This window comes from Humulus lupulus, chromosome 5, assembly GCF_963169125.1.
Source record: "Humulus lupulus chromosome 5, drHumLupu1.1, whole genome shotgun sequence".
In the NCBI taxonomy this organism is placed as follows: domain Eukaryota; kingdom Viridiplantae; phylum Streptophyta; class Magnoliopsida; order Rosales; family Cannabaceae; genus Humulus; species Humulus lupulus.
The window spans coordinates 197,775,279-197,794,124 of NC_084797.1; the positions used below are offsets into that span (position 1 = coordinate 197,775,279).

Here is an 18,846-nt window from a genome sequence, read left to right on the forward strand (position 1 = left end):
ATATAGTCAGTCCAAAAGCGCATTGAGGATGTGACCCCTACATATCAACTCATCTTCTTCACGCTTCTTCCTTTCTTTGATGACTTTTTGGGTGTCGTCTTCCTTGGAGGGTTGCAAGGCCTTTAGGTCTTTATCCAAGTCATAGAAAAATTTGAGATTGGTTAGCAAGAACCTAATCTTATCTTGCCAACGAACAAAGTTAGTACCATCAAAATGATTCAACCTAACAAAGTCTCGAGTCATGAACTTCAAAGCCGAAAAGGAGTTAGATTCTTCCTTGATGTTGTATCTCAGATAATAGAGAATTAGATTGTTGGAGGAGAGTGAGATTACACCACCACAATATTTAGAATCTACACAAAATTATGCTTGACAGAGACCAAAGAAAGATTTAGAAAGATGATGCAAACCCTAGCAGTGGAACACACTTATTCAACTTTGTTGAAGCTTCAAAACCCTTGTTGGATCCACCACTTTGAACTTCTTCTTCTTCCTTGTAAAAAACACAACCAAAGGCTTATACACGATTTGTATCGCTGTCCTAATTCTCTATTTCCTAGCCCACAATTGATGCTTAAGGCTTTTACTAAGAGGAAATGAGAATTAAGATTGAACAAGTCTTAAACTCACAAAGTCAAGCACTTTCTTTATGAGTTTCTTGAAGAAAACTTGAGATTCTTGAAAGCTAAAGAGAGAGAGGTTAGAGAGAGATTTGAGAGAGTGATCAGATCTTCCAAAACTCTATGAGGACCCTTTTATAGTGCAGGCACCGTCATTAGGTCTAACATTAGAGCTAAATAACTTGTCATTTGAAGCTTAAAACACTTGTTCGTACGGACACGTCAAGCGACGCATCACCGGCTTGTAGGCGAAGCATCACCTACTAGTAGGCGATGCATCTCCTGTTGGGACTTTTTATGTCCCTTTGCATCTAGGTGACCAAGTCATAACAAAAATTGCCCACACTAGTTAGGCTTGATCAAAGATTGGAGAGTAAGATCGTGGTGGCATTCGTATTTCAATTCTTGGGAATTCCTAGCAATCAGAAAATGACAAATGGATATATAACTGAATTGGTGGAGTCTTATTAATTTCGCTGCACATAAGTAAGTAATTTATGTTATCTGTATGTTTATTATTTAATTTCAATAGATGCATATTCTATGATTTCTATTTATGTTTGATTAAATTAGAAATCACTTGATAATAAGCAAGATAGGTGTGTAATTTTTAGAGTAGAGAAACTATGCGAAATTTCATCTCACTTTTTCTTCTCATATATATATATATAAATTTTATGAGATTGATGAGTGTTAACTCTTGAATAAAGAATTATTTTTTTATACTTTTAAGCTTATAAATGTAGAATTCATAAGAGTGATGTTTGTTTATTGTTGTTATTTTTAGTTAATTTCTTTCCCTTTTTGTGTTGTTAGTGAGTTTATTGTGTCTTTGTAGTTTTTAAGAGTTGAAAGTATGAAAATAATGATTTTATGCATGAATTTTCTAAAGAGAAAGAGGAGATGCAAATTGGAATCTAAGTTGTCTTTTTGTGCTGAAAATTCAGGTTTTGCTGTAGCAAGGAAAATTTTACTGGAGCATTTCCATCAAGATTCAAGTGGAGTTTTTTAGCATGTGAAGGAAAGCCACCTGACACTTCATTAATTGAGCTTAAAAAGAATGTTGAGGTGGCGAAACCAGAGGCATTACTCAATATTTTGGAGCATTTTCAAGGGAGGAAAAGAAGGAAGTTCACATGTGAAAAATGGAAGGGGCAATGTTGTCATTTGTCATCTAATTTAGGTAACCTAGCATCGTTAAAAGACAAGGTCGGTCACCATTGGGAGATGAGCTGCCATTGTAGATAGAGGAAGATAAAAAATGAATAAAAGAAGAAGAAATTACAAGCTTGAGGAGGAGAATTCATGGAAAAAAAGGAAGAGTAGGAGGACAAGATTATTGATTCATCATCTTTGGTTTGTTTTCTCCCCTTTTTTATTTAAATACCCACGGGAAATTTTGATTTTGGATTTATGCTATTGAATTTAGCCATGAACTAAATCTTTTGAGGCTTGAATTATTAATGAACTCTATGTCATAGTGTTTCAATTTCTAGTGCTTTATTTTAGCAAAAATACCCTTTGTTCATTCAAGTGTGCTTAATGATTAATTCTTGTTGTTGTTTGGCCATCAATGACAAGAAATTGGGTTATAGTTGTTGCTGGAAAGTTTGAATATAATGGATGAACTTGAATGACACAAGAAGATAATCTTTGTTAGGTTATGTTTAGTGAATACCATATGAATGTGTTATTTGTTAAGATTGATTATATATGATGGTTAAGATGTTTATATGTTGAGGTGAAACACACTTAACGATTTTCACTTAAGTTGAAGTGAAAATATGAGATTGTGTAGTAGGCATCTAAAAGTGACTTTTATGGGTCTAAAATGATTCATGGAGGTATCTAAGGATCCCCATAAAGTTTAGTAGCATTTGGAGCAATTTTAGAGCCATTGGAGGGGCCAAAAGTTAGAGGGGGTGGCAAGTCTTGGCTACCCAGGGCATTACACGACCACCCACTTATGCTACAATTATTGCTAGTGAATGTCACATTTTATGCGTTAAACAACCCGATAAGTCAAAATCCACTACGAATAAGAGTTCATTACTTATTTCAAGATTAAGGTCAAGTCTCAAATGAGTATCGAGTGATGAATGTAAAACTTATGCATTCTAACAAAGATTATTAGAAGTTTATACTTTCATCGTATCCTAGTCTTATATAACTTATATTGTACACAACTCCCTTTTCATTATGTGTCACTACCCTAAACAATCAGGATTAGTTATTTTGTCTAAACAGAAGGCAAAATGTGCTCATAATCTTAATTAAATAAAGCTTCAACCTTATTTAGCGATTACGAACAATTTTATAGGGTTTATACATTTTTGAATTTTGTGTTTTGTCCTATTACTTGTTTGATCATGTGTTTTGACAAATAAATTTTTGGAGCATGTGTTTTGTAAAATGATTCAAATAGACCCATGGACCTGATTTTGATGAACAAAAAATTGAATATAACAACACAACTATTAAACATAATGGTTGTGCTTTTTTTTTTCTGAGTTTTTAGTTTGGTGAATTATTTGTGATTTTAGTTCAAAAAACTTTGATCAAAATTGTGTTTATGAGTCTATTTGAATAATTTTACAAAACATAGGGACCAAAAAATAAATTATTAAAACATAGGGTTCAAAAGGTATAAACCCAATTTCATATTATTGTCTTGAATGAAATTGTCTTATATGCATGTATATACTCAATTCAAGATTGAACTAATAATATCCGATCTTTATGATATATGACATGTATATAAAAAAAATTTAAAAAAATTATCTTTATTAAATAACAAATAATTATTGTATATGTCCCATCACATTTTATAAGCACTACTGCTTTCTAAACTATAGTGATATATTTGGTTGGAAGTAATAAAATGAGAGGAATATGAATGATAATGGTAATGAGAATATGAATGGAATTAAATAAATTTAATATGAATAAAAAAAATATTTATTTGTGTATCGAAATAACATTTTCTCATACTTTTAGATGAAATAGCTATTTCACTAAAATGGTAGAAAAACTATTTCATTAAAATACGATTTTAATACTTTATAAGACAATCAAACAAAAGAATGATTTCCATTCTATTAGTTCCAACTAAATATGCATTAGTTTCTCAGTTGGGACTAAAAAAAAATGTTAAAGTCATACATATATTTTAAGACCTTATTTGATATGGTTTTGGAAGAGATTTTGAAGTCTTCAAGTTAATTTTATGTATGTTTGGATGAAATATAAAAATAACTTTTGAATTTAGAAGAATTTTTTAGAGAAACAATGATTCACCGGCTTCTTCAGAATGACTTCTAAAAAACACAACAAGTTATTTTATTATTTTAATGAATATTTCATAATGCCTATTTTACTCCTATTTTTTGATAAAAGAAAAAAGCAAATTACATCTTCATCCTAAATTGTGCAAATAAATAAGTACGATATCTTTTAGTTTTATTTTTCTTGTTATTGTTTTATATATAGAATATGTTTTTCTAATTACATTTAGATTTTTATATTTGAATATTCAATTTAAAATTTTAGATTTTTTTATTAGTTAAGTTTAGATTTTTATGAATTTTTATTTATTAATCCATATTAATTCATATATGTATGCAATTAGATATTTTTTTTCAAAAGAAAATATTAATTTTTAAATAAATTCAGACATAATATATATTATTATAAATATATTATCATAAATATATTATTATGATTAAATTTAATATTTATTTTATAAAAGATTTTAGGTAATATATATCAAACATTCTGAAAATTGTCCAACAAAAAAAAAAAACCGTCAGTATAAATTTCTATAATCATAAAAATAAAATAATATAGAATTTAGTTTCTAAAATCCCGCATATCCTTATTCTTTCACACTCAAAAACAAGGGTAGAGCATACATTATATGCAAAATGGGCCCCCTATGCAATGCATAATAATTTAGAATGATAAATGAGTAGACAACTCCCCAAAAATATCTCTTCTTGGATATTTTTCTCAAATAAATATTTCACTTCATTTTTTTAATGAGTTCTTATATGAATAACTCCTTTTATCCTTCAACTAAAACAAATAAAAATTAGAATATAAAAAAGTACGAGGTAAGGACTACAAAATAAACAAAATTAGATTTAAAAGGGATATGTTGTTTATTAATTTTTGTTTTTTTTCCTTGGATACTTTAAAGTTTTATTTCTATAAAAAGAAATATATCATCCAATAAATTTTAGTCCAAATAAAATTTTTAATGGTCGAAATGGTTTCAAATAAATAATAATTTTTTTGGTCACATGGTCATCTCATTTTCATAGAATTTATTATGATTAATATTCTTTAATTATTATCTACATTTTAATTCAAGAATATTTTGGTAATTTTAAAAATTAAAATTGTCTAAAGCAAACCTTATTAGTTATTACAATAAAATACTTTGTTATTTTTTTTAATGATATTTTGGAATTTATAAACAATCGTTTAAAATGAAAAAAAATATTGGTGTTGATAACCTTTCAACTGTTACATTGCCCAAGGCAAGGCACTGCTGCTGCCCATCCAACCCCCAATCCACCCACCGCCATAGTTGGATTACAATGGTAGTTTCGTAATTTCACACATGAATCAGCACAAGACAGGGATCTACATACTCAAAATGCCACGTCATTGTCGAGGTAAAATATCTACTACGTAATGTTCCACGGGAATTACTTACATTGCTTGTAAGACAAGCCGAACAGTCTGGCAACAGTCTTTACTTTTCGTTGACTTTTTCATTAAATGACTTTTAGTAGCATGTGGCGATATTTAATTGGAGCAGAAAATGTCCCCACGAAAACCAAACGTGGACTCGCATTCCCAGCCTGCCGCTTCACTTTTTCCTTTCTGAAACAAAAAAACAAAACAAACAAAAAAAAAAAAAAAGAAAAGAAAAAGAAAAGAAAGAAAGAAAAAAAGAAAAAGAAAAAGGGAAAGAAAGAAAGGAGTTAGTAGCGTCTTCTGGAACTGAATAATAGACGTGGCCTAAAATCTGTGAAAAATATCCCGTTTTCTTCTTCTTCTTTCTTTTCTCTCTCAAATTGAAATCGGAATTTTTGGGATGAATTGAGGGGGAATGAGTTGGTGATCCTTTGAAGAAGGAAGGATGTTGGAGGATCAGGTGGCTTACCTCTTGCAGAGGTACCTTGGCAACTACGTCAGGGGGCTCAACAAGGAAGCCCTCAAGATCAGTGTATGGCAAGGTTCGTTTTCTTATGATTACTCTTATTTTCCTGGATTTTAGACTTTGAAATCAAATATTTTTTGTTTTGGTTGTGTATTGAGGATGATTGGAGTTTTTTTTTAAAATCATTTTTGAAATGTCTTCAGAACGGAAGAATTTTCTGTGATTAATTCAAAGAGAGGGAGTGATTAAGTGTATTGACATTGGAATTTTGGAAAATTTGATAAGTTGATGGATTTAGTTTTTGGTTTCATTTTGTCTTATTGCTTCAAATTCTACACTTACCAGATTTTACGGTTGATTGGATTGTAGGTAACTTAGTAGTGAGAGTAAAGTGTAAATGCTTCGTTTCTGGTTGATGGTTTACTCCTAAATCTATAATGCAGGAGATGTGGAGCTAACTAATATGCAGTTGAAACCGGAGGCACTTAATGCATTGAAATTGCCTGTGAAGGTTAAGGCTGGATTTCTTGGCTCTGTGAAACTTAAGGTATGTGGGTTTATATAATTTTGGTTTAGTAAAGATGTTTGCGGATTTTTTTGAACTTGCTTGGGGATCAATGATTAAGAAATTTGACTTTGTATATTTTCTTAAGTGACATTTCTAACAATCTCTTGTAAACTACAAGTTCTTTATGGTGTTTTATATATATGTATATATATAAATTATAAATTGCTTGAGTCTGTCGCAGGATGAATGAAGTTTGATGATGTATGTATTGATGTTATATATTTATTTAAAGACAAAAAGCTAAGTATTTTGAATTTTTTTAGATGATTTTTGTTTTTTTGATAGGAAACAAAACCTTTATTGATTGGGAAAAGGTATTACAAAAAGATGATAAGTTATCTCCATAAAGTAGACGTAAATAAAACATCAAGCATTAATAAGAGCAAAACAAAAAAAAAAAACTAGCTAAATCTAAATCACACAATTTTCCATTCAAGAATGATCAAAGAAAGAGGGAAATCCATGAATTACTTTGTCACATAAGCCCAAAAAGATGCTAAAATTTGAACCTTTTCCCTTAGAGAAGCCACACCCAGTTCTTTTTATCTTTTTTTATTCTTCTTTCAGCCAAATAATCCACACAATCAGAAAATTTGTAGAAGAATAAGTCTCTTGTTTTGAAAATGGTTGTAGAGATTCCTGAATGAGCCATATTCTTTGTGGCACAACATCATTAAGCGTAAATTTGTGAGTTTCAACAATAATGGTTGGGACACTGGTGTGGCTGTTCAGGCTACAGATCTTAGTTTGAGGAAACTTACTTCATGCTATGAGAATTTTAGTAGCTTTGTGATTTTCTAAGCGGGGTTTTAAAGAAGATTTAGATTTGTGGCTATAATTATGTTTTTATGTATGATGATACCTTTTCCTCTTGTATATAACCTTTTCTTTTTCCAATCGGTAAAGATTTTTGGTTCCTATAAAATAAAAGTATTCAGCCTTTCTGATGTAATCAATTAGTCTGTAATTTAGTTATTAGCTGCTAGTTGTATTTAACTTTAATTGTTACTTAGTTGTTATTAGTCATTAGCTAGTCTTGAATAAAATGTATAAATAGACCTTAAATTTGTAGTCAGAGGCATATTATTATCGAATACAATCTGATTTTTCCACAAATTCTTTTCTCTCTGCGTTTCATTTCCCTTCGTCTTCTCTGTGAGTTCATTCATCACTTTCTTCTTTCTCTGATTTTTTATAAGAGATTTTATTCTTTTTGCAATGCATGCTTATTTATTTTCTAGGTCCCTCTTTTGTATCTATTCCCACCCTCCCCCCTTATTGTGCATATATTTGTTTCGTTTCTTTTAAAAAGAAATAAGAAAAATAAGATAAAATTAGTTTCTTTGTAGTGATGAATAAAAATATTAGAAATTTCACAAAATTGAGTGATCACCTATATAATTTTCTTGCTGGAAGCTATTTGAATGACATCTTTTGTGATTCTGGATGCTGTTTACATTTAACTAATGATGTTTTTGTGATATTCCCAAATTAAGGTACCTTGGAGTAGGCTTGGTCAGGACCCAGTTGTAGTTCATCTGGATCGTATATTTTTGTTAGTTGAACCTGCAACGCAAGTTGAAGGATCCACTGAAGATGCCATTCAAGAAGCTAAGAAAAGCCGAGTGCGGGTAAGACAATAATGGTGTGCCTACCGATATACCTTTGAATGATCCTTTGAATAATTGTTATGTTTGGAAATAGGAAATGGAAATGAAGCTGGTAGAGAAGGCTCAACAATTAAAGTCTGAAGTGGTAAGATTACACAATTCTTTTATCAGTGTAACTTAAATTATAATAGAGTGAATCTTTGACGAGATGGTTTATGGCAACTATTTGTGCTGACTGCTGATACAGACAATGGCATGCCTTAGCATCCATACATCTGATATATTTACTTGACTTGACTCTTTACAAAGCAAAGGGTGACTAACATAATTGATAGGTAATAATTTTTTTGTGTATAAGGAAATATTATGTGATGCCTATATTCTTATGTGTTTGTACGTGTATATGAACTTTATATTTGGTTCTTAAGCGTCTTATATGCTATTTTTGAATCTTTGATAACAAATATTGTATCAAGTTTTGGTTGTAGTATTCAAATGCTATGATGTTATTCTTTTCTAGGATTTACCTTTTGATCTTTTTGAACCATACATATGTTTATACATATATTTGGTTGTCAATTATGATTATAACTGTATTAATATGTATATATTTTTATTTGAAGAATCAATCATGGTTGGGTTCCCTTATCAACACTATAGTTGGAAATTTGAAACTCTCAATTTCAAATATTCATATCAGATATGAGGACAGTGAAAGGTGTGTAATAGCAAGTTAAATTTTATATTTTGGAATCTTAACATTCTTATTTTCTGTCTGAATTTTAATTTCCTATTCTCTAGCAATCCTGGTCACCCATTTGCAGCAGGTGTGACCTTGGAGAAACTCTTAGCAGTGACAGTTGATGACAATGGGAATGAGACTTTTATTACTGGTGGTTCACTAGACCGTATACAAAAGGTTCCTAATTTTGTTCCTTATAGAATGTCGATTGATATGAATGCAATCAAGTTTAAGTTTTATTCTCTTTAAGAAGGTCTCATATATATAATTTGAAATGCACAGTTGCGAGTTAGTGAGGAAACACACACTTGCAACTTTTTGACAAAACTACTAAATAAAAGTCTTCAATTGTAATTTTCATTTTCTTGTTATAAAAGATCTTTGTTTCTTTTTTAAGGGGAAGAAAATTTGATTGAATGCTTGGCCGAGATGTGTATTCATTTATCATATTTTAAATTTAAAGTATGTTGCATTCCTGCATATATTTGAAGTTTCACCCACAATACACGGTACACCAAAGTTCTGACATGATAACAAGTAGCAATTTGTTACATAGCCAGTAAATTATAATATGATTATCACTAATTTAATCCTTATTACAATCTTGTTTATAATAAGATTTTTTTTTTAATTTTTACAGTCTGTTGAACTTGACCGACTTGCACTTTATCTGGATTCTGATATAATCCCATGGCATATTGACAAGCCATGGGAGGATTTGCTTCCTTCTGAGTGGGTCCAGGTAGAACCAATATTTAGTTTATTCTTGCAGTTACATATGTTGAGGGCATGTTCAAACTATGAAACTTTGATCATTTATTTGCTTCAGGTTTTTAGATATGGCACTAAAGAAGGCAAACCTGCTGATAGAATTGTCAAACAGCACACTTATATTCTGGAACCAATTACAGGAAATGCAAAGTATACAAAGCTAAGGGCAAATGAATTGGCTAAGAGTGATCAACCTTTGCAGAATGCAACAGTGAATTTGGATGATGTCATTCTCTGTTTATCAAAGGTTTAATTTCATAATTCAACTGTGATTATACTTGGAGGCATGTTTTGATTGGCCTTGAAAATTTTTAGTATCTTGTTGTTGCAGGATGGATACAAGGATATGTTAAAACTAGCTGATAACTTTTCTGCCTTTAATCAACGCTTAAAATACGCGCATTTTCGTCCACATGTTTCCGTGAAATCTGATCCTCGTTCTTGGTGGAAGTATGCTTATAGAGCTGTATCTGACCAAGTGAAGAAGGGAAGGTAACTTCTTTAGTATTTCCAATATTTTGGTTGGATTTAGTTCTCCCATTCAATAGTTGCTTCATTGCATGATGGTTATTTTCTTACAAAATAAAGATTTTAGATATAATTTTCTGAGGGTTATCACTATATAAACTTGTGAGTAAAATATGGCAAATTTTTTACTTGTTATGTTTTTGTTTCTGTTTAAACTATTCTGCTTTGTAAGTGTTGATTTGAAATAGATTTAATAAATAAATGATAACATACTGCAGCTCTTATTTGTTTAGACATTTATTGAGTAATTTTTTATTCCTTCCATATTTTTCTTAGAAATTTATCTTCATTGCAGTGGAAAATTGCCATGGGAACAAGTTTTGAGGTATGCAAGATTGCGCAAAAAATATATCTCTCTTTATGCTTCCCTGCTTAAATCTGAGCCCAGTCGAGTAACTGTTGATGACAATAAAGACCTTGAGGATTTAGATCGTGAACTAGATATTGAGGTCATACTGCAATGGAGGTATTTCTTTTGATTTATGAAATTAATCTTGTTAATTTGTGAGTTGTGACCAGGTAGGTCATATGTTTTATTACTTTCTTTTTTACCCATTCTGGGTATTAGATGTTGTGGGTATTTTGCCCAGTCGTCGATGTTGTGAATGTTTTTTACTCACTCTTGTATTTGCTTGCTAATGGAATTAGCTTCATAGTGGGATTAGATGAGTTGACTTTTGTTTGTGATAAGAGTAATATATCAAGATTATTTATTTCCGGATGGTGGATAAACTTGTGCATCTTTGATTTTCAATTTTATTTTTTGGTACTCTTTTTATATCATGGTCATTGGGAGCCCCTTCCAAATGTACCTAAGGGAAGATGCGTTTAGTTTAAATTTATAAAGTATATCTTACAATTATTACTTTAGGCTGGCAACAGAAGCCATCTAGACTAGCTTTAGGCACAAACTTCTGTATCAGAAATAATGGTTCTCAGCCATTGGAATTGTAGGTCATATGTGGTTTAGAATTAATTACATCAATAGCTTAGAGGCCATCTTACATTGTACAGCATGGTCCCCTATTTTTGAGTGAGAATCTTATATGCAGCCTTGAAAGTATAGAATGCTTTATCCAAGTGATGGTATGTGAGTATGTGCTAATCATCTATATCTATCTATATTCTAGACGATTAACTTACACAGAAAGTAATTAAATTTAATTGGCTGTTATTTAGATATTTTGTTATTATTATTTTTAAATAATTTACCAATTAATACCGCTCTCTTTTAGTTAATATTAAAGCACTACCATGTTGCCCAGTTCTTAGGTTTCTAGTTAATTGAAATAATAATTTTTTTTAAAATTTTTTCTTGAACAAACTTTTAGAATAACTACTTGAGTGTCATCTTCTTTTTTTTTTTAGAAAATTAACTATTTATGAGTATTTCATCATTTAATTGGAAAAAGATATAATTTTGTTTTTTTTCTTCGAAGGTATTAAAGTTTATAAAAAAAAAAAAAAACTTATTAAAATCTTAAAATTAAAAAATTATTATGATAGAAGATTTTTTTAAAATTTTAGATTTATAATTAAATAGAATTATTTATTGATTTTAATTTTTCAATAATTAATATTAAAATAATTTTTTAATATATAATATATATTATGTAATTAACATATATATTTTTGTTAATGGTACAATTTTTTTAAAAGTATAATGTTGAATGTGGTTTTGTGCAGGATGCTGGCTCACAAGTTTGTGCAGAAGTCAACAGAATCAGTCCACATGAGAAAAGAAAAATCCAAGAAATCATGGTGGTCATTTGCGTGGTATTAGCTCTATATATGTACTTTTTTTAATGCAACTACTGCAATTCATATGATTTTATTATACTCTTTGAGATTTGTGTACCGTAATGTGCATTCTCTTCCAGGAGTAATGAGTCATCTGAAGATGAAACCGAGCCATTTCATTTCGGTGAGGAAGACTGGGAACAGTTAAACAAAATCATTGGGTATAAAGAAGGTGATGATAATAAGTTAGTTTTTATAAGTGACAAGGCAGATGCTCTTCAGACTTCCTTAAACATTTACACAAAACATAGTGCTACTAAACTTATTGATGGGCCCAACGAGTATCTTGCTGAGTTATCATGTGAAGGTCTTCATTGCTTCATAAAACTTTATCCAGAGACAAAAATATTTAATGTGAAATTGGGTTCATATAGGCTATCCTCACCAAACGGTTTACTTGCCGAGGTAAAATTGTTACATTCTGATTCTGAAGTATCTTCTCTATATTTAGTTGCGTAACTTTGGCAGTAGAACTTGAATTGAACCTTTGTCCCATACATATGCAGAGTGCCACTAATAATGACTCGTTACTTGGGGTTTTCTGCTATAAGCCTTTTGATATGAAAGTTGATTGGAGCATGGTTGCTAAAGCGTCCCCCTGTTATGTGACTGTATGCGTCTAGCTCATGTTCTGTTGTTTCTTCTTTTTTCAATATGCGCATCTTCATTGATGACATTCTTTAACAGTATATGAAGGATACTATCGACCAAATTATCAATTTTTTTCAAAGCAGTACTGCTGTTAGTCAAACCTTAGCTCTGGAAGCTGCTGCTGCTGTTCAGGTTTGTTTTCCTTAGCTTTGTCATATCTTTGAGATATGGTTATGTAGTTATTTAAGGTGTTAGCCAAGAGTTTATGAATTAAGAGTCTCAACCAATTCATTTAATAAGTTTATTTGAATGTGGATTGTTGTTTGGAATTCTGGAAGTAATTGGGAATATAAAAGGACAATTCACTGTGATTAATGGTAATGCAAATGTTGTGAGATTATGGATGTAAACTTTGGAAGTATTTTTTTTATATGTAGAAAATAAATAGCGATCTTTATTTTTTTGTTGGAAAGATCGAAAGATCTGCGAGTGCAAATGGAAATATGAGGAGGGGGGACGGGGGACGATTTGGAGTTTAAGTTATTTATTGGAGAAAATGTTTTTAGCTTTTTCTGGGCCTTGGTGGCAAATAAAGTTTAAGGATTTTTTGCTTTCTTTAATCACTTAGTTGGATAGACACTATTTATTAGCGGTGCTTACATTTGATTTGTTCTTTCACTTACTGGTCAATGTAACCTGCACCCATGTATCATGCATGCCCAAAGCGAGGTACTTTAGAGATCATTAAAATCAGATATAGGATTTTAAGTCTCAGGTCAAACTTCAAAATCTGTCCTTGCAACACCACCTCCTTTATTTCTATTTGTATTAGTGGCAAAAAATTTTGAGGTGCCTCTTGTATGATATTCAAGTATGGCCAAAACAGTAATTGGTCTCAAATTTTCAGTTAACAGTGTGGTGACTGTATTTTTTTGCTCTTCATTTTCTAGATGACAATAGATGAGGTCAGGCGCACTGCTCAGGAACAAGTGAATAAGGCATTGAAAAATCAATCCAGGTATTTACATTGTTTTAAAGTTTACATATCTTGGCTAGGATTTAGTCAACAAGTAGGTTGTACTGATAGAGTACTCCTTTTAATAGATTGCTGGATTAGGTCCTTATGTGTTTAAATGTAGAGTTGAAATCTAGTAGAATGACCATTTCCTTGGAGGGTTTTAAGGCTATGAAATTATATGTTATTTAATTAGTTCCTATTGTTTTAAAAAAGACAATTTAATACACATCAGAACATGTTCTTCTTTGTTTACTAGCATAAAACAACATTTTTATTCAAGTTCAGTAAATACATATCTGAAGAAGGAGAAACAACTGTATTCTTTTATTAAAAAGAGTGGATTTTTTTCTTTATGGGATTCAGTGGTGAAGAAAATTAAGGATTTTCTGCTTTCTTACTCTTGGCTGGAAACACACTTTGTTTAGTAGTGTTTTGGTTTGCTATTTTTTTTTTCTTAATGTTGTGATTTTGTGCCTCACTTTCTTTGGGGATACATTATACTCTTCTTTCATGTACTTCTTGTTTTGTTCATTCATAAAAGTTCTATTATGTAAATTAAAAAAAGGTAGATGATTTAAGTCTTCAAATGTAATACGTAACGTAACAGATCTAATGAACTCTCAAAACGTCATGTTTCTGATTTAGTTACCAATTTAGAATTCATGTTTGTTTTTGAGCCATGTAAGTAAAGAGAATATATATTGTAAGATGGATGTAGGTTTGTTTTCCTATCTAATCACTATAATCAAATTTTGTCATTTATTCCCTTCTGCTAGGTTTTTGTTGGACATTGATATTGCTGCACCCAAAATAACAATTCCAACAGATTTTTGTCCTGACAATCGACATTCGACAAAACTTATGCTTGACTTGGGAAATTTGGTGATTCGTACAGAGGTTATAGCAGAAACAGTTTCTTAATTATTTCTGCATTATAACATTTTTTAATATCAAATTAATCTAGGTTGTGCGGTTTGCAGGATGAATTTGGATCATCCAAGGAGTTAGACATGTATTTGCAGTTTAACTTGGTTTTGAGGGATGTATCTGCTTTTCTGGTTGATGGTGACTACCATTGGGGAGAGGTTTCCGCAAATAAGTATTCTACTTCTTCCCGCTCAAATTATGTTAGTCTTTTGCCTGTTATTGATAACTGTGGGGCAATGCTAAAGCTTCAACAGGTATACCTTGTTCTTTTGTTGTCAGGCATTCTCCTTTATACGTCTAGTTTTTATTTTTGTCTATGAATTTTTTTTTGAGCAATATTTTTGTCAATGATTGAGTTCTGTATTATTATGTTATTTTATTCAGATTCGAATGGAGAATGCATCCTACCCTTCAACACGACTTGCCATACGACTACCGTCGCTAGGGTTTCACTTCTCTCCGGCACGATATCATCGATTGATGCAGATTGCAAAGCTCTTTAAGGGAGAGGATGCTGAAAACTCAGATTTCTTTCGACCTTGGAATCAAGCTGACTTTGAGGGGTGGTTGTCTCTTCTTACTCGGAAGGTCTGTCTCTTGTTCTTTCCCATCTCCTCCTTTGTGACATGGTAGCCTTTTTTTTTGTTAGTACCTGTGCATCTCTAATTACCCTTTTTACTACATTTTAATAATGTTCTAATAGGGTGTGGGAAATCGAGAAGCTGTGTGGCAGCGTCGGTACTTCTGCTTAGTTGGGCCTTTCCTCTATGTACTTGATAACCCTGGCTCTAAATCATACAAACAATATATCAGGTTTTAATGCTATATTTTCGACATTATGTTATTGGTCACTTCTTCCTAGTTTTGTTTTTACTACCTGGGGGATATTTTGTCATTGATTTTTTTTTTACTAAAATTGTCTTTAAGATTCAAGTAGTTATTGAATATTGCAGTATTGGGTGTTTATTGGGCAGATGGTGAGAAAGAAAGACACAAATATTCGGAGATATTGTAGATCGTTTAGGGTTGTGGGATAAGGAAAAGAAACAAATTTTCCATAGAAAATATTAAATACCAATGACTCAAGAGGATGTGATATTCTTTTGTAGTTCAATAGAAACTTCTTTGGTGTAATGGTACTTACAATATTATAATAATACACTAGCAATGTTTTTTATAAAATAAATAAATTAGTCATATCTTCTGAATAGAAGAGAGATAATTGTCAAGATGAGATTTTTAATAGATATTGCCCTTTGAAGGTATTGATTTTCATGGATATAAATTTCTCCCTTTGTAGCTTACGTGGAAAACAGATATCTCGAGTTCTGCCAGAAGTTGTTGATGATGCAGATCATGTACTGGCTGTTTGTGATAGTGCACGTTCAGACAACAAGGTTCCTGCTTCATGTTTATCATTTAAGAACATGTCGTTAGTTACATTATATTGACAGTCTGTTTAATACGACTTTATGACATCTGAATAGGTTGTGGAGGATGCAAATGCACTCATATTGCAATGTGAATCTGATGATTCGAGGAAGACTTGGCAGAGCCGCTTGCAAGGGGCAATCTATCGTGCATCGGTAACTCTTTTTTGAAGATCTATTGGTTGGTTATTTTTTCTTTAAATTTGTATTACACAGTGCTGTAGAAGATGTCTAAATTTATTCCTTAAGATTGTAGAGAAATGCTACTACTATGTTGAGAAATATTAAGATAATTATGCCTAATGATACAACTATATTTCTACAAGTGCTATCCTTTATATAATTTTGAAGGACTCTTCAATATCAGACAAGCTAAATGATAAGTCTCGTACTAGCTTGCATTATTAATTTATTATTATATATTTATTTAATTTTTTTTTTGAAACAAAACTACTTGTATTATTAATAGAAGAAATACAAGTAAAGATGGAAAAACCATCAGCACAAATTAAAAGCAAAATTTACAAGAAAAAACTCAAATCTCGCAACTAAGCCAAGAAAGGAACATCTATAAAATTCCAATTATTGTGCAGCCATATAAAGCAACTTTTTGCTTAATATCATCCGACAATCTCTTGACCTCGCTCTCCTCTTGTTCAAAAACTTTATTGTTTCTTTCCAGCCATAAGACCCATAAAACAGCAGCTACTGCAGTTTGCCTAAGCTTTTGTTTACCCTGTCTTTCTTTAGTCTCATATAACAAAACTTCCATACACTGAGCTTGAACGCACAAAAGTAGTTTGAACTCCTCCAAAATCCTATACCAAATCTGCAATGAAACTGAACAATGCAGAAAAAGATGATTCACAGACTCATTATCTCTTCTACAGAGGGCACATAGCCTATCCCAAATCAGAAATGCTAATCTATGATTACCTACCCTATACCAACTTAGAAACGCTAATCTTTAAAAGCCAAAATATTTTACTCATGAATGATTATATAAATTAGATATTTATTTAATGGTTGTGATCTTTGGGACACTTTTTATATCATATCACTAGAAATGCTAGCTCAGCATATGAAATTAATGAATACAATTCTTTTTCCTTCGATATAACCAATATGAGGACATAATCATTGAAAACTCATTTATTTATATATATATATATTATATACTTATAAAACCAGGAAATTTTATACAACTGTTTTGATTATTTATAGTTATCTGGATTATACTAGCTCACTATTAACATAATTATTAGTATCAAAGATCGTCATATATTTTTTTTTTTTGAAAAAGAGACAGAGGTCATTTAGACTGACCTCCTCCCAAATTTATTAGGGAGCCTTACTTGTGGCAGAGGAAAACTGTGGTAACAAAAGATTAATACAATAAGAATAGTTCCTGTAACAAATGAGACTTAAGACTTTCAGTACAAAAAGTAATACAATTAGACATCAAAATTCCTAAGCCAAATGTTTAGTATCTTAGAGCAAGATACAGCCCCACTCTCTGCTGAGATCTTGGAAGGAAAGGTCAACAAAACCTTTGGTTTTATAAACCCATGATGCAACCCAGAATTTGACCTTCTCCCACAAGTCCTCGCTTTGTTTTCTATGTTTTCAAATGTCCTACCATTCCTTTCTCCCAAATAATAGCTAATACTGCTGCTGATGCTGACCACAGCCTAGAAGTTCCTCGTAGCTTGCAAGACAGCAACTGTCTGCAATTTTGGGGCATACACCACTGGATGCCAAACTCTCTCAGCAATCTACTCCATAGTGAGACTATACGAGCAATCCATCAAAGATCGTCATATATATAAATGTAAATATATGTTTTTCTCTTTAAAAAATAACAGTTTTTTTTTACCCATTATTGACTAAAGAATTGTCGGGGCGTGGATAATATTTAAAAGTGATGTATACTGCTTTTGTCTGAAGATTTTTTATTTTAAAATGTAGTACAACGTTGGTGTCTAACTTTCTTCAACCATGATGAATCCCCTTGAGGGACAACTAAAGTTAGGAAAATTTGTATAGTATATAGATGAAAACTGGTTTAGGAGGCACTGTGTGATGGTTGTCTCATAAAAAACTGTAACTGGCCGTGACTTTGTTTTATTATAATAAATTTGAATAAGAGAACACTTGCTATGATTTTTATGCAGGCTTCTGCTCCTATAACTACTCTATCTGAAACTTCATCAGATGCTGATGATTCAGAAATTGAGCTTGATGACAAAAATAAAGCCATTGGTCTATTAGAGATGGAAAAAATATTTATTACTGGCGTTCTTGATGAATTGAAGGTCTGCTTCAGTTATAGTGATCAGGTAACTTTAAACTTCATAATGATATAAGTTGCCTTGCAATGGACAAATCTGACAGATGAACTGCTCTTTTCTAGCATGACCACAGTTTCTTTAAAGTGCTCCTAACAGAAGAGAGTCGCTTATTCGAATTTCGAGCTATTGGTGGTCAGGTGAAATAGCTGTTTAATTTTGTTCCAATTTTCTGCTGTTTTGATGTTCCTACTCAATTTTTTGTATTTTGGATAATAGGTTGAAGTATCCATAAGAGCACATGATATGTTCATTGGTACTGTCTTGAAATCTTTGGAGATTGAAGATTTAGTTTCCCTTAGCAATCCGTCTCGACTGTGCTATGTTGCCAGATCCTTTATTGGGAGTAAAGATGCATATTCAACATTTGTTGATGAGAGGAATCACAGTTCTGAAAGCAATGATTTAGAGTCAAGTGAAGGCGATGATAAGTTCTATGAAGCACAAGAGAATTTGGTTGATTCTTTTGACAGCCAAAGGTTTCTCAAATCTGAAAGTTTGTCTTATAAGCTTCCTAGTTTTACCCATATTTCTGGTCTTCTCCCTCAAGACGTCCTTGAAACAACTGATGATGTTGTTCACACTGATGTAATGGATAGTTTTGTGAAAGCTCAGATAGTCATCTGTGATCAAAATTCTCCTAGATATAATAATATAGATGCACAGGTGGGTGTGTTTGTTAGTGTAAATGTTAGGTTCTGATTTTAGTTTAATACACAGTTG

At 31.5% G+C, this 18,846-nt stretch overlaps 1 protein-coding gene across 2 annotated transcripts in view; it reads left to right on the forward strand.

Moving 5' to 3' along the window:
• The first annotated feature begins 5,564 nt into the window (after nucleotides 1-5,564).
• Nucleotides 5,565-18,846, forward strand: part of LOC133778015 (uncharacterized) — a 53,858-nt gene continuing 40,576 nt past the window's right edge. Inside the window, exons 1-24 of one of the 2 annotated variants that reach the window (XM_062217817.1) lie at nucleotides 5,565-5,866; nucleotides 6,234-6,337; nucleotides 7,855-7,989; nucleotides 8,063-8,113; nucleotides 8,592-8,686; nucleotides 8,770-8,887; nucleotides 9,351-9,452; nucleotides 9,540-9,728; nucleotides 9,813-9,973; nucleotides 10,305-10,475; nucleotides 11,696-11,785; nucleotides 11,890-12,214; nucleotides 12,316-12,420; nucleotides 12,497-12,592; nucleotides 13,351-13,418; nucleotides 14,195-14,315; nucleotides 14,399-14,599; nucleotides 14,730-14,933; nucleotides 15,049-15,158; nucleotides 15,646-15,742; nucleotides 15,833-15,931; nucleotides 17,950-18,114; nucleotides 18,189-18,263; nucleotides 18,343-18,789. In XM_062217817.1, coding sequence (XP_062073801.1) covers nucleotides 5,770-5,866; nucleotides 6,234-6,337; nucleotides 7,855-7,989; nucleotides 8,063-8,113; nucleotides 8,592-8,686; nucleotides 8,770-8,887; nucleotides 9,351-9,452; nucleotides 9,540-9,728; nucleotides 9,813-9,973; nucleotides 10,305-10,475; nucleotides 11,696-11,785; nucleotides 11,890-12,214; nucleotides 12,316-12,420; nucleotides 12,497-12,592; nucleotides 13,351-13,418; nucleotides 14,195-14,315; nucleotides 14,399-14,599; nucleotides 14,730-14,933; nucleotides 15,049-15,158; nucleotides 15,646-15,742; nucleotides 15,833-15,931; nucleotides 17,950-18,114; nucleotides 18,189-18,263; nucleotides 18,343-18,789 — 3,426 coding nt within the window. In that variant the 5' untranslated portion in view covers nucleotides 5,565-5,769. Of the gene's footprint in view, nucleotides 5,867-6,233; nucleotides 6,338-7,854; nucleotides 7,990-8,062; nucleotides 8,114-8,591; nucleotides 8,687-8,769; nucleotides 8,888-9,350; nucleotides 9,729-9,812; nucleotides 9,974-10,304; nucleotides 10,476-11,695; nucleotides 11,786-11,889; nucleotides 12,215-12,315; nucleotides 12,421-12,496; nucleotides 12,593-13,350; nucleotides 13,419-14,194; nucleotides 14,316-14,398; nucleotides 14,600-14,729; nucleotides 14,934-15,048; nucleotides 15,159-15,645; nucleotides 15,743-15,832; nucleotides 15,932-17,949; nucleotides 18,115-18,188; nucleotides 18,264-18,342; nucleotides 18,790-18,846 lie in introns of both variants that reach the window. The other variant, XM_062217816.1, reaches the window with a different exon arrangement.